This window comes from Salvelinus sp. IW2-2015, unplaced genomic scaffold (assembly GCF_002910315.2).
Source record: "Salvelinus sp. IW2-2015 unplaced genomic scaffold, ASM291031v2 Un_scaffold961, whole genome shotgun sequence".
NCBI lineage: Eukaryota > Metazoa > Chordata > Actinopteri > Salmoniformes > Salmonidae > Salvelinus > Salvelinus sp. IW2-2015.
In genome coordinates this window covers 80,971-96,762 of record NW_019942665.1, presented here as the reverse complement: position 1 = coordinate 96,762, position 15,792 = coordinate 80,971, and the positions used below count along the sequence as shown (strand labels likewise).

At 44.1% G+C, this 15,792-nt stretch overlaps 1 protein-coding gene across 1 annotated transcript; it reads left to right on the top strand.

The window, feature by feature from the left end:
• Window positions 1–6,042: 6,042 nt before the first annotated feature.
• On the top strand, window positions 6,043–8,223 carry LOC112069287 (G-protein coupled receptor 6). The gene is made up of 2 exons (XM_024136589.2): window positions 6,043–6,302; window positions 6,753–8,223. The coding sequence occupies exon 2, from the start codon at window positions 6,780–6,782 to the stop codon at window positions 7,788–7,790; it is 1,011 nt and encodes a 336-aa protein (XP_023992357.1). The 5' UTR covers window positions 6,043–6,302; window positions 6,753–6,779; the 3' UTR covers window positions 7,791–8,223.
• The last annotated feature ends 7,569 nt before the right edge of the window (window positions 8,224–15,792 follow it).

The following is a 15,792-nucleotide window of genomic DNA, read 5'->3' as shown; positions in this document are numbered from 1 at the left end:
CCATGAATTAATACAACTGTGTACTCCGCCATCTTGTCTATTTCTTGTCTTCTGTCATTGATCGAGACAGGTGTCTGTCATCATGACATGCAGCACTTTGGGGTGGACTCCCACTCTCTTGATCAATGAGAGAAGACTTGAAATAGACAAGATGGTGACGCGAGCCTACCAGAAGAGCTAAATGCCTTTTATGCTCGCTTCGAGGCAAGCAGCGCTGAAGCATGCATGAGAGCACCAGCTGTTCAGGACGACTATGTGATAACGCACTTGGTAGCCGATGTGAGCAAGACCTTTTAAACCGTTCAACATTCACAAAGCCGCTGGGCCAGACGGATTACCAGGACGTGTACTCAAAGCATGCGCAGACCAACTGGGAAGTGTCTTCACTGACATTTTCAACCTCTCCCTGACCGAGTCTGTAATACCTACATGTTTCAAGCAGACTACCATAGTCCCTGTGCCCAAGGAAGCGAAGGTAACCTGCCTAACTGATTACCGCCCCGTAGCACTCACGTCGGTAGCCATGAAGTGCTTTGAAAGGCTGGTCATGGCTCACATCAACACCATCATGCCAGAAACCCTAGACCCACTTCAATTTGCATACTGCCCCAACAGATCCACAGATGACGCAATCTCAATTGCACTCCACAATGCCCTTTCTCACCTGGACAAAAGGAACACCTATGAGAGAATGCTGTTCATTGACTACAGCTCAGCGTTCAACACCATAGTGCCCACGAAGCTCATCACTGAGCTAAGGACCCTGGGACTAAACACCTCCCTCTGCAACTGGATCCTGGACTTCTTGACTGGCCGCCCCCAGGTGGTGAGTGTAGCCAACAACACATCAGCTACGCTGATCCTCAACACTGGGGCCCCTCAGGGGTGTGTGCTTAGTCCCCTCCTGTACTCCCTGTTCACCCACGACTGCGTGGCCAAACACGACTCCAACACCATCATTAAGTTTGCTGACGACACAACAGTGGTAGGCCTGATCACCGACAACGATGAGACAGCCTATAGGGAGGAGGTCAGAGACCTGGAAGTGTGGTGCCAGGACAACAACCTCTCCCTCAATGTGAGCAAGACAAAGGAGCTGATCGTGGACTACAGGAAAAGGTGGGCCGAGTGAAGCGGGTAGAGAGTTTCACGTTCCTTGGTGTCCACATCACCAACGAACTATCATGGTCCAAACACACCAAGACAGTCGTGAAGAGGGCACTACTATACCTTTCCCCCTCAGGAGACTGAAAATATTTGGTATGGGTCCCCAGATCCTCAAAAAGCCCCAAAAATTGTCAAAGACTCCAGTCACCCAAGTCATAGACTGTTTTCTCTGTTGCCGCACGGCAATCGGCACCGGAGCGCCAAGTCTAGGACCAAAAGGCTCCTTAACAGCTTCTACCCCCAAGCCATAAGACTGCTGAACAATTAACCTAATGGCCACCGGATTACTCGCTGTTTATTATCTATGCATAGTCACTTACCCCTACATACATGTACAAATGACCTCAACTAACCTGTACCCCCGCACATTGACTCGGTACCGGTACCCCCTGTATATAGCCTCATTATTGTTATTTTATATTTTCTTAACTGCACTGTTGGTTAAGGGCTTGTAAGTAAGCATTTCACGGTAAGGTCTACACATGTATTTGACGCATGTGACAAATAAAGTTTGATTTGATAGGGGCGTAGACATTGTTGGATTTTCTTCATGAAACAAAAAAACGATTTGTTTTAATGTATGGAGCATTTACTAAATTCAAACGGACCCCCTGCAACTGGACAACGACATTCCATGAGACTCCTGTTTCCACCAATTGAGGACGAAGACAGTATCTCCAAGCTAAGGTTGGTCGTAAATGATCTGTGCTACACCAAACAGTACCTATCCTGTAACTCCCAGTAATGGATACCAAAACTCTTTGGTTGAATCACATTGCAGGTGCCTATGGGGGCATCGAGATGCGTTGGGAGCGGACGCCAGCTCCCTGGGACGCAGTGTGGAGACGGTGTCTGGTTGGCTAGATAGGAGTATTTAAAATAACTAAAACAGTCGTTCATGCTCTAACTTTTGTGAAAATATTGAACTATAATAAAATGCATTTTCTAAACTGGTGATCTGTAACTGAACTGTGCAGGGAACATGATAGGCCATTAAGGTTTAAATCCTTCTCATTAAACAGAAGGTGGCGTAGTCTACATAGAGCCTCTTTAAAAATACCGTCGGCTACACATATTACTCAAACGTAAACTTGCGTACTTGCTATGTCTCGACCACTACCTCCGGAGGTAGCACGACATTCGCACGACTGTTGCCCCCCTTGAAGCTGGGCAGTCGAAACAGAAATGTGTTGTTGAGCCAACACTCCTACAGTACAAATGGTTATAGCAGAGCAATGTTTTTGAAACAGCTGAAATGTATAGACATTTTCCTGATATTTGAGACTTGTTTTATTAAGCTTTTACCTGAAATTAAAGTAATAGCATGTTACATTCTGAAATTGTCACAGTAGCTGCCGGCTGCACTGAGCCAAGTAAAACTAAGTAAGCCCATGGAAACATTAAAGCCCTTTACACAGACAGACAACTGCGATTGGACAATAAAACCGACAGGGCTGAGCTTGCTGTATGCAGGGTTGCATTGTGTCTGCCTTTGCAGCTGTAATTAAAAACTTCTTCAGGCTAGGGTCCTTTTTTCTCAATTTCAAGTAAACTGCCTGTTGTGCAGGCCCTGAAGCCAGGATATGCATATAATTTGTTCCATTGGAAAGAAGACACTTTGAAGTTTGTAGAAATGTTAAAATAATTTCTGTAACACAATAGATATGGTAGGAGAAAATCCCAAAATTTTTGAGAGCCAATGCTCTTACAATGGAAAGTATAGGCAAATGATGAAATCTAGCTCCCAGTATGCAATTCCTATGGCTTCCACTGGGTGTCGGCACTCAATGGTCAAGGTGTCAGGCTTGTTTCTTCCAAAATGAGTAAGAATAATGAGTTTTACTACAGGGACACAGTCTTGGAAATTCGTGTGTGCGCGCGCCATGAAGACAACGCGCACCTGCTAATATTGGTTTCCTATTGAACATACTTCTTTCCGTATGAAATATTATAGTTTGATTACATTTTAGGGTATCTGACGATTAAATAGAAATGTATTTTGCCTTGTTGAAACAAAGTTTAGGGGTAGATATTCGGATTCATGTCTTGGCATGTTGAACGAGTGGATTGCTGAAATCGATGGCTCCAACTAAACTGACTTTTGGGATATAAAGAAGGATTTATCTAACAAAACGACACTACATGTTATAGCTGGGACCCTTTGGATGACAAATCAGAGGAAGATTTTCAAAAAGTAAGTGAAAATTTAATCACTATTTGTGAATTTATGAAACCTGTGCTGGTGGAAAAATATTTTAATGTCGGGAGCCATCCTCAAACAATCGCATGGCATGCTTTCACTGTAAATGCTACTGTAAATCGGACAGGGTAGTTAGATGAACAAGAATTTAAGCTTTCAACCGATATAAGACACTTGTATGTACCTAAATGTTTAATATCCATATTTTTTATGATTCTTTATTTGAATTGCGCGCCCTCCAGTTTCACTGGAAGTTGTCCCGCTAGCGGGACGCCTAGCCTGAAGTTTAAAGATACTCATACAGCATGTTTTCACTATTATTTTGATTAATTCCAGTCAATCATTTTGGATTAAAAAGGCCCTGGTAGTCTAGCCACCTGAAGTTTGAATATAAACCAAATTTGATAACATTCACATTTTCTTAGAACATAAATAAATGGGCCTATTTTAGGCAATAAATACATACACTAGTATGTGGACACCCCTTCAAATTAGTGTATTCAGCTATTTCAGCCACATCCGTTGCTGACAGGTGTATAAAATCGAGCACACTTCCATGCAATCTCCATAGACAAACATTGTCAGAATGGCCTTACTGAAGAGCTCAGTGACTTTCAACTTGGCACCGTCATAGGATGCCACCTTTTCTAACAAGTCAGTTCCTCAAATGTATGCCCTGCTAGAGCTGCCCAGGTCAACTATAAGTGCTGTTATTGTGAAGTGGAAACGTCTAGGAGCAACAACTGCTCAGCTGTGAAGTGGTAGGCCACACAAGCTCACAGAACGGGAGCTCTGAGTGCTGAAGCGTGTAGCGCATAAAAATTGTCTCCTCGGTTGCAACACTCACTACCGAGTTCCAAACTGCCTCTGGAAGCAATGTCAGCACCAGAACTGTTCGTTGGAAGCTTTATGAAATGAATTTCCATGGCCCGAGCAGCCGCACACAAGCCTAAGTTCACCATCCGCAATGCCAAGCGTGGGCTGGAGTGGTGTAAAGCTCACCGCCATTGAACTCTGGAGCAGTGGAAACTAATTCTCTGGAGTGTTGAATCACGCTTCACCATCTGGCAGTCCAACGGAGGAATCTGGGTTTGGCAGATGCCAGGAGAACGCTACATGCCCAAATGCATAGTGCCAACTGTAAAGTGTGGTGGAGGAGGAATAATGGTCTGGGCTGTTTAACATGGTTCGGGCTAGGCACCGTAGTTCCAGTGAAGGGAAATCAACGTACAATGACATTCTAGACGATTCTGTGCTTCCAACTTTGTGGCAACAGTTTGGGGAAGGCCCTTTCCTGTTTCAGCATGACAACGCCCCCATGCACAAATCGAGGTCCATACAGAAATGGTTTGTCGAGACCGGTGTGGAAGAACTTGAATGGCCTGCACAGAGCCCTGACTTCAACCCCATCGAACACCTTTGAGATGAATTGGAACACCGAATGTGAGCCAGGCCTAATTGCCCAACATCAGTGCCCAACCTCACTAATGCTCTTGTGGCTGAATGGAAGCAAGTCCCAGCATCAATTTTCCAACATCTAGTGGAATGCCTTCCCAGAAGAGTGGAGGCTGTTATAGCAGCAAAGGGGGGACCAACTCCATATTAATGGCCATGATTTTGGAATGATATGTCCGATGAGCAGGTGTCCACATACTTTTGGTCATGTAGTGCAGCTTAGGCTATAAAAATATGACTTTACGTTTTCGCAGGCTCACTACTCCCGAGTGGCGCAGCGGTCTAAGGCATTGCATCTCAGTGTTAAAGGTGTCACTACAGACCCTGGCTCGATTCCAGGCTGTATCACAACCGGCCGTGATTGGGAGTCCCATAGGGCCCGTTGTCCGGTTTAGTGTTTGGCCGGGGAAGGCCGTCATTGTAAATAAGAATTTGTTAACTGACTTACCTAGTTAAATAAAGGTTAAATAAAGATGGGATCAGAGCGCATTGGCTTCCCTAGTCTACCTCCAGCTGTGGTTGTTATCAGTAGGCTATACTTGATCAGACTGAAGCACAGACTAATAGGTGGCATTATGTTTTGGTTGCATTATTCAATATTGTAATATGTTTTATTACAATAGTTTATGCTTACTGGCTAGTGGCTACTATGATATTTATGGTCAATTTGAGCAGCAGACCAAGAATGTTGCGTTGCCAGCCACAACGAAAGGTAAGGCAGGGTTGTAACGTGAATTGAAAAGTGAAAAGCCACTCCGCTCCTCAGAATCTCGTAGTGATAATAGTGGACCTATAAGGATGGTTAGGTTACCACATCTAGAAATCCGTACACAGAGAATGCAGTTTCAGCACAAGCACTCCCACACACATCACACACAGACACACACATCACACACAGACACACGCACAAAAATGTATCCTGACACACACGCTCCCTCTTACACCTTTCAGGACCGGATTACTTTGACTAGTGTCTATCCGCAACCAGTAACTTTCTGATATAAGAAATGTGCCATTTCATCTTTTTTTCTTCAAGAGAGGGTCTGTAACCAAGTGAAATTAGCATTAGTCCGACTGTAATCTGTTTGGCCGTGCGCTGAGCAGGGCGCTGTGAAGTCTTCATGGGCAGAGAGCCGCTGCATGGTCCACACGTTTTACCTTGAGCATGTGATCGCGGTCGGCCTTTTCATGTCTGCCTGTCTGTACCTCTCCTCTCTCTCCTCTCTCTCTCTCTCTACAGTATGTGACCTGACGTCACTTGGGTTTAATAGCGCTCCACCGCTTGCAAACGTCAGTCTTTACCGTTCTGGCTCTCGCGCTCTTGTCCCTCTCCCCCGCGCCAGTCAATGCTTCAGGTCGCACCTGCCCTTGGTGTCTCGCCTATGCGAGGGAAACGGAGCCAAGCCGAGGGCTTTACCTGAGCTATTTCGAGGAAAGGGACAGTTGTGATTTTCCCGAAAGCTCTATGTAAAACGGATAGGTACGTAGCCTACATCACCATTTCACATGGAAACTACAACTTGGTGAATAGACGATGTGCTACTTTATTGAGTTTTGATAATATTGTGTATCAGTTTGTTTCGTTATTGGGAGTTAAGTGGGACATTGGTGCATTTTTATCTACGATCATAGCCTATTATTCCGTTTCAAGTTTCAGCACCATGGATAGCTCCTCGGTCACTGCTCTTCATGCGGTTGGACACAAAGCTTTTGGATAATATTACCGTGATGTCATAACAGTTTTAGATATCTGTCTTTTATGAGGTTTTTCATGATTCAGGTTTAGCGTTTTTAGCCGCTGCATGAGTTTCCCACGTTTCCGCACCACAGATACCTCCTACCCTGTCTCTAGGCATTGCATATTTTTACATATGGCAATTGTGAAACTAAACTGCAATCTCGCTCTCTCTCTGTGTCATTCTCTCTTCAGGAGGGAAAAGGAGACACATTCGCAGACATGAACGAGACTTTCCTCGGTAACGACACTGTTGCGACGGCCACGTCGGCTGGAAAGGCTTTCCCGCGTATGGAGGCCAACTATCCAGAGAGAAACGGTAGCCTGGAACTATCCGCCGCCCCGCAGGACTTCCCCATCAACCCGTGGGACATCATGCTTTGCATGTCGGGCACCGTCATCGCCTGTGAGAACAGCATCGTGGTGGCTATCATATTCTATACGCCCACCCTGCGCACCCCCATGTTCGTGCTCATAGGGAGCCTGGCCACTGCGGATTTACTGGCAGGCATGGGATTAATCCTCAACTTCGTGTTCCAGTACGTCATCTCCTCAGAGACTATCAGCCTTATTACTGTTGGGTTCCTAGTGGCCTCCTTCACGGCGTCCATCAGTAGCCTGCTGGCTATAACGGTGGACCGGTACTTCTCTCTCTACAACGCACTGACTTACTTCTCAGAGAAGACGCTCCACTATGTGCACCTGATGCTGGTGGGCACGTGGGGCGTGTCTATGTGCCTGGGCCTGCTACCGGTGCTGGGCTGGAACTGTCTGGACGACCCGAACTCGTGCAGCATCGTGCGCCCGCTCACTCGCAGCAACGTGACATTGTTGGCGGTCTCCTTCTTCGTCATCTTCATACTCATGCTGACTCTTTACTTCAAGATCTGCAAGATCGTATGCCACCACGCGCACCAGATCGCTCTTCAGAAGCACTTCTTCACTGCCTCGCACTACGTGGCCACCAAGAAGGGCGTGTCCACGCTGGCCATCATCCTGGGCACCTTTGGCGCGAGCTGGCTGCCCTTCGCTATTTACTGCCTGGTGGGAGAGCGCGAGTATCCGTTGGTGTACACGTACGCCACGCTGCTTCCCGCCACCTACAACTCCATGATCAACCCAATAATCTACGCCTACCGTAATGCCGAGATCCAGCGCTCGCTCTATGTCCTCTTCTGCGGCTGCTTTCAGACCAACGTAGCCTACCGCTCCAGGTCACCCAGTGAAGTTTAGAGGGGTCCTGAGTGAACTCTGATGACAGTGTGTTTGTGTGTTGGCCACCGATAATTCGCTTTCAGTTGACTGTAAATGCTTTAAACAAGTGGATTCGGCGCTCAAATATATATCTAACATAAGTATCTGCACTTTATTGCAACTGAAGACCAGGACACAGTCCGTCTGAAATGCTGTGAACAAGAACTTTTGTGACGAAAAGAAAAACGTCATCATGGATGTATTTATATTTAAAAAAAAATATGAAAAAACGAGCACTTTATTATGTATTTGAAATGCCGAAGCAGTATTGCATAGGCCTATATATATATGTTGGAGTTGTACTTTGTATTTGTCAGTAATGTGGGTAATTTTCTATTTTGTAAAGGTGTCTATATTGTACATTTTATACGAGATGAGTATATGAATAAAATGAGAAAATAAGAACTGAATCAGTGAGCGCCACACGTGTTTGGTTGCCACGTGTTTCTCTAAAAGTGTTCTCGGTGTCTTCCTGTTTTCTTCCTCTCCGACCATCTCCCGCTCTGGGTGGCTGTTTAGTTAGGCTAATGGCACATTGACTCAGTCAGTGCCGAAGAATGGCTTCAATTTGCACCCAGACATATTCAAAACGTGTTTTCTCAAAGTGTGTGTGCATGTGCGAAAGAGAGAGAGACACACAATTGTGCATTGATAGAGTAGACCTACATTACGTGCATTTGCCCACTAGACGGTTCAAATTTATGTAAGCCCTGTGGTGGAAAAAATAACAAATTGTTATACTTGAGTAAAAGTAAAGATACTTAAATATAAAATATAAAAATCACCTAGTAAAATACTACTTGAGTAAAAGTCAAAGTATTTGGTTTTAAAAATAAACTTAAGTACGAAAAGTAATTGTAATTGCTAAGATATACTTAACTATCAAAAGTAAAAGTATGAATAATTTCAATTTCCTTATATTAACCAAACAACACCATTAATAAAAAATAACAAGTGAATTCACAGATAGCCAGGGGCTCACTCCAACACTCAGACATCATTTACAAAGAAGCCTGTACAGTACCAGTCAAAAGTTTGGACACACCTACTCATTCAAGGGTTTTTCTTTATTTTTACAATGTTCTACATTGTAGAATAACAGTGAAGACATCAAAACTATGAAATAACACATATGTAATCATGTAGTAACCAAAAAAGTGTTAAACAAATCTAAACATATTTTATATTCGAGATTCTTCAAAGTAGCCATCCTTTTCCTTGACAGCTTTGCACACTCTTGGCATTCTCTCAACCAGCTTTACGAGGAATGCTTTTCCAACAGTCTTGAAGGAGTTCCCACATATGCTGAGCACTTGTTGCCTGCTTTTCCTTCACTCTGCTGTCCCAACTCAGCCCAAACCATCTCAATTGGGTTGAAGTCCGGTGATTGTGGAGGCCAGGTCATCTGATGCAGTAACGATCTTCTTCATCTGAGGAACAGGAAAGATCGGACCAAAACGCAGCGTGGTAAGTGGCCATGTTAATTTATTATAACTGAACATGAAAATACAAAATAATAAAGTGAATGTAAGAAACGAAAATCGAAACAGTCCTGAAAGGTGCAACAACACAAAACAGGAAACAAACTACCCACAAACCACAGGAGGGAAAAGGCTACCTAAGTATGGTTCTCAATCAGAGACAACGAATGACAGCTGCCTCTGATTGAGAATCACACCCGGCCAAACACATAGAAATAGAAAACATAGAAAAAACATAGAATGCCCACCCCAACTCACGCCCTGACCAAACCAAAATAGAGACATAAAAAAGGAACTAAGGTCAGGGCGTGACAGATAAATGCAGCACTCCATCACTCTCCTTCTTGGTCAAATAGCCCTTACACAGCCTGGAGGTGTGTTTTGGGTCATTGTCCTGTTGCAAAAGAAATGATAGACCGTCAAGCTGGGGGGCACAGTCAGTGACTGGAAACAAATATTGGGAAATGAGTCAAGCACGGCTGTTAGTTACTGTAAGTTGGTAATGGTATACTTAATTACATCTAGCATTAGCCAAAAGGACAAGACGTTCCAACATCACAGTCACAGCTGCGCTGAACGAACCCTCTGTACTGAGCAGGCCCACGGTGTCGATAATGTAACTCTGTACTGAGCAGGCCCACGGTGTCGATAATGTAACTCTGTACTGAGCAGGCCCCGGTGTCGATAATGTAACTCTGTATTGAGCAGGCCCACGGTGTCGATAATGTAACTCTGTACTGAGCAGGCCCACGGTGTCGATAATGTAACTCTGTACTGAGCAGGCCCACGGTGTCGATAATGTAACTCTGTACTGAGCAAGCCCACGGTGTCGATAATGTAACTCTGTATTGAGCAGGCCCACGGTGTCGATAATGTAATTCTGTACTGAGCAGGCCCACGGTGTCGATAATGTAACTCTGTATTGAGCAGGCCCACGGTGTCGATAATGTACTCTGTACTGAGCAGGCCACGGTGTCGATAATGTAACTCTGTACTGAGCAGGCCCACGGTGTCGATAATGTAACTCTGTATTGAGCAGGCCCACGGTGTCGATAATGTAACTCTGTATTGAGCAGGCCCACGGTGTCGATAATGTAACTCTGTACTGACACATCCACTTTGGTTTGATAAGATAATGTTATTAACGATATTAGCCTGTATGATCACATGCAATGAGGAAGGTCTACCACACATGCATAAGATAATCTCACTGAACTAGACTGATAATATGCTAAATTCAACAGATATTTATTTTGGTTATCTAGAATGACAAACTTTTTAATATTTCAGTGAAAGTGATTGCCCAATCTCTCTCTGTGTGTGTGGCCCCATTGATACCCTACTTATGAGGCAGTCTGTTGGTGCATCACTCCTTCGGGATGACTCCTGATAACCACTGATTAAACCGAACAGGAGTCTGCGCAGCCTCGGAACGCTCCCGCACAATAGTTTATCTGCCAGCCTGTTTAAACAGACATCCATCCCGCGCGGTGATGACGTCCAACGGCCGCGGTGGATGGAGGACGAGCGTCCCAGGACTCTGCTTGAAAAATCATCTATCTCACCTACTCGTGAATGGCTTTAACACGCGCTTCCCAACTGTGTTCCTCTAATTACTGTTGTCGTGACTGATTCACAAGTTTTCCTCTCGGTTTATTGAATTGTAGGCTATTACCCGGTTTGATTTGGTTATTCGGCAGTAGCCTGGCCTAAAGTCACATCAGTCCTGAGGGCCACAGACTTCGATATAAGATCGCACCTTCGACGTTTGTGCTCTGTGCGCTACAAGGAGAACTGGAGGAAAGGTTGCCGCACGCAGGTAATGGACCGTGTAGTTTGAGATGTTTGTTCATTGTAGTGAAATCTGTACCTGGACAGATGTTCCATCTTTTTTTAACTGAGTCAAGTCACTTAAGGGTGTCCTCATCCAAAGTGCTCTGGCCTTGCCGCCTGTTTGTTTGCGCTTTATAACATCGCAGAGTCATCGCTTTATAACTCGCTCATGCGTAGGCGGGCCTAACTAAATAACAACCACACCACAGACTCGACAGTGGACACTTTTGTAAAGGCTACAGCACAAAGGTGGATGAAGTCTCAGATTGTGAGCGAGAGCAGCAGGGACAACCAATGTCCTCTTCTCTTGAAGGCAGGAGGTACTCTAAGATCCACTCCTACACTTCACTAGTCCCCTCTTCAATCCACCGCTGTTTGAGGTTTTATTCAGTTCTTTCACTGCACGGACTTGCATAATTATGGCCATGCGGACACATACAGACTAAGTTAATTGCTCAGTACTAAAATCATGTTCAGTGTCGGTAGGTTGGGTGCTGTGCTCTAGTAGTGCTGAATGGACAGCACACACGCTGCTAGTTCTCTAATGTCAAACCACTGTATACAATGTAGCTCTCCCTGTGCCTCTCTCTCACTTAGTTAGTGTAATCTACATTTACAACTCTACATTAACGTTACCCACATTAAACCAGTCAGTGACTGCTGTGCTCAGACTCTGGTATGAAAGTCATTACCTAATGAAGGAGGTAGGGCTGGAGACAGAGTGTGTTATGTAATCCTGGGCACAGTAGCACTCAGTGCAATCTCTATGTTTGCTCAGAGACACAGTATTAATACTCAACTTTAATTAGCCTTATGGGGGAATGTAATGCTAATGTTACTGATGATGGAGCTATTACACATCACAGATATAGTACTGTACAGATGCAGGATCTACATTTGATCAGCCTGTTGCAGGAGAACTTTCCTGCAATACAGGACATTTTAAACTTGTAGTGTATTTGAGGCTATAAAAGGCTTCTGAAGTTTGTAATTTTTTACTTTGAAATGTCAGACTTGATTATCCCTTACGAAAAATGTATCAACCCCTACAAAAATGTCCATTAATTATAATCCACATAATAACTCACATTTCCTGTTGCTGCAGGATTATTTTCCTTATATAGAAAACTGGCTCAAATGAAGGTCCAACATCTGTAGTTGGTTTCTCTGATTTACTTAGGTGTGTATATGTTAATTGCCTGGATTCCTCTGAAACATCAGTAGATCAGAGTGCTATTCAGTTTGCATTCCAGGCTGCTATTCCCCTGATATGCAGTATGTTTTTCTGTTTCGTCAAGATCTGCTGCCTGCCATAAAGAGCTAGTTGATCTGATTGAGAGATTATTTTTCTCTGGGGTGCTACAGGACAGTATAGTTGTTGGTTCCTTCTGCTGCATAGGATGTCCATTCCTCGGTGAAATGGTCAAGGTGACATGCTGGAAGATTGTGTGACTTCTCTGTCGATACCAAGCGACTGGTCTACTGATTGTGTTATGATCAGTCCACCTCCTCTCACTCTTGGGATCAACGTGCTCAATACACACACACACACACACCTGGGTCTCAGTAATTGTCTCAGACAGGCAGGTTAGATTATATCCAGTGTCCACATCTCCTGTGTTGAACAGCCCCGTTACCTCCTTCCCCCGCATCTGTCTGTACAAATAAACTGTGTGTGTGTGTGTGTGTTTACTCAGAGCTTGTTAGCGTGTTCTGGCTCCTTCCAGAATCTGACAGGGTACTGTTTGTGACCTCCTCCCCATCCCCCTGAGTGCTGTGATGCGTGTTTATGAGTGTGTGTGATTACATGTGTACAAATATCTTTATAACTGCTCTCAGCAAGACACAGCATGATAGGCCAGTCAATATTGTATGATTGCAGAGTATCATCATGCTAGAGCCTCAGGTTTTCCCTTGGTCTTCCCTGCCCCACCCCCATCTGCAATGGTTGAGCAAGAAATGTGAATCCCAGAGGGGAGATGGAACGACTAATGAAGATGCAGTAAAGAAGATGTGTGTGTGTGTGTGTGTTTACTCAGAGCTTGTTAGCGTGTTCTGGCTCCTTCCAGAATCTGACATGGTACTGTTTGTGCCCCCCTCCCCAGCCCCATGTGTGGTGCGGTGTGTTATGGTGCGGTGTGTTATGGTGCGGTGTGTTATGATGTGGTGTGTTATGATGTGGTGTGTTATGATGTGGTGTGATATGATATGATGTGGCGTGATATGATGTGGCGCTGATAATGATGTGGCGTGATATGATATGTGGCGTGATATGATGTGGGGTGATATGAGCATGTGTATGATGGTGGCGTGATATGATGTGGGGTGATATGATGTGGGTGTATATGATGTGGTGTGATATGATAATGATGTGGCGTGATATGATGTGGGGTGATATGATGTGGGGTGAATATGATATGATGTGTGCGTTGATATGATGTGTGAGGGGATATGATATGATGTGGCGTGATAATGATGATGTGGGGTTGATATGATGTGGGCGTTGATATGATGTGGGGTGATATGATATGATGTGGCGTGATATGATGTGGGGTGATATGATATGATGTGGCGTGATATGATGTGGGGTGATATGATATGATGTGGCGTGATATGATGTGGGGTGATATGATGTGGGGTGATATGATATGGTGTGGTATGGTATGATGTGGTGTGATATGATATGATGTGGCGTGATATGATATGATGTGGGGTGATATGATGTGCTGTGTTATGGTGTGGTATGATGTGGTGTGGTATGATATGGTGTGGTATGATGTGGTGTGATGTGGAGTGCTATGGTGTCAAATAGCCCTTACACACCCTGGAGGTGTCTTGTGTCATTGTCCTGTTGAAAAACAAATGATAGTCCCACTAAGTTCTAACCAGATGTGATGGAGTATTGGTGCAGAATGCTGTGGTAGCCATGCTGGTTAAGTGTGCCTTGAATTCTAAATAAATCACCAACATTGTCATCAGCAAAGCACTCCCACACCATGACACCTCCTCCTCCATGCTTCATGGTGGGAACCAAAAATGCGGAGATAATCCGTTCACCTACTCTGCGTCTCACAAAGACACGGCGGTTGAAACCAAAAATCTCTAATTTTGACTTATCAGACCAAAGGACAGATTTCTACCGGTCTAATGTCCATTGTTCTTGTTTCTTGGCCCAAGCAAATCTCTTCTTCTTATTGGTGTCCTTTAGTAGTGGTTTCTTTGCAGCAATTCGACCATGAGGGCCTGATTCATGCAGTCTCCTCTGAACAGTTGATGTTGAGATGTGTCTGTTACTTGAACTCTGTGAAGCATTTATTTGGGCTACAATTTCTGAGGCTGGTAACTGTAATGAACCTATCCTCTGCAGCAGAGGTAACTCTGGGTCTTCCTTTCCTGTGGCGTTCCTCATGAGAGCCAGTTTCATCATAGCACTTGATTGATTTTGCGACTACTCTTGAATAAACTTTCAAAGTTCTTGAAATGTTCCAGATTAACTGACCTTCATGTCTTAAAGTAATGATGGATTGTTGTTTCTCTTTGCTTATTTGAGCTGTTCGTGCCATAATATGGGCTTGGTCTTTTACCAAATAGGACTATCTTCAGTATACCACCCCTACCTTGTCACAATACAACTGATTGGCTCAAAAGCATTAAAAAGGAAATAAATTCCACAAATGAACTTTTAACAAGGCACACCTGTTAATTGAAATGCTTTCCAGGTGACTACCTCGTGTAGCTGGTAGAGAGAATGCCAAGAGTGTGCAAAGCTGTCATCAAGGCAAAGGGTGGCTACTTTGAAGAATCTCAAATCTATTCAGATTTTTTAAACACTTTTTTGGTTACTACATGATTCCATATGTGTTATTTCATAGTTCTGATGTCTTCACTATTATTCTACAATGTATAAAATTGTAAAAAATAAAGAAAAACCCTTGAATGAGTATGTGCGTCCTAACTTTTGACTGGTACTGTACATACAAAACACTGGAAAAATATGTTTTTGATTGCACTGTCCCTCTAAGAGCAATTGGATGAAGTATAATGGGTATAGTAATTGATGTGTAGGAATAGAACAATGACAAAAGCTATGTACCTATATAGATGCATTTAGAAATATTCAGACCCCTTGACTTTTTCAACATTTCATTACGTTACAGCCTTATTCTAAAATAGATTAAAATGTTTTTTTCTCTTTCATCAATCTACACACAATAACCCATAATGACAAAGCAATTGTATCTAATTTATTAAAAGTTAAAAACGGAAATATCACATTTACATAAGTATTCAGACCCTTTACTCAGTACTTTGTTGAAGCACCTTTGGCAGCTATTACAGCCTCGAGTCTTCTTGGGTATGACGCTACAAGCTTGGCACAACTGTATTTGCGGAGTTTCTCCCATTTTTCTCTGCAGATCCTCTCAAGCTCTGTCAGGTTGGATGGGGAGTGTCGCTGCGTAGCTATTTTCAGGTCTCTCCAGAGATGTTTGTTTGATATGGTTCAAGTCTGGGCTCTGGCTGGACCACAAGGACATTCAGAGACTTGTCCCGAAGCCACTCCTGTGTTGTCTTGGCTCTGAGTTTAGGGTCGTTATCCTGTTGGAAGGTGAACCTTCGCCTTCCAACAGGATAAAGCATGCCGCCACCATGCTTCACCGTAGGGATGG

What these genes read in the sequence shown, in the direction of transcription:
- LOC112069287 (XM_024136589.2), top strand. Translation starts at nt 6,780, where the DNA reads ATGAACGAGACTTTCCTCGGTAACGACACTGTTGCGACGGCCACGTCG.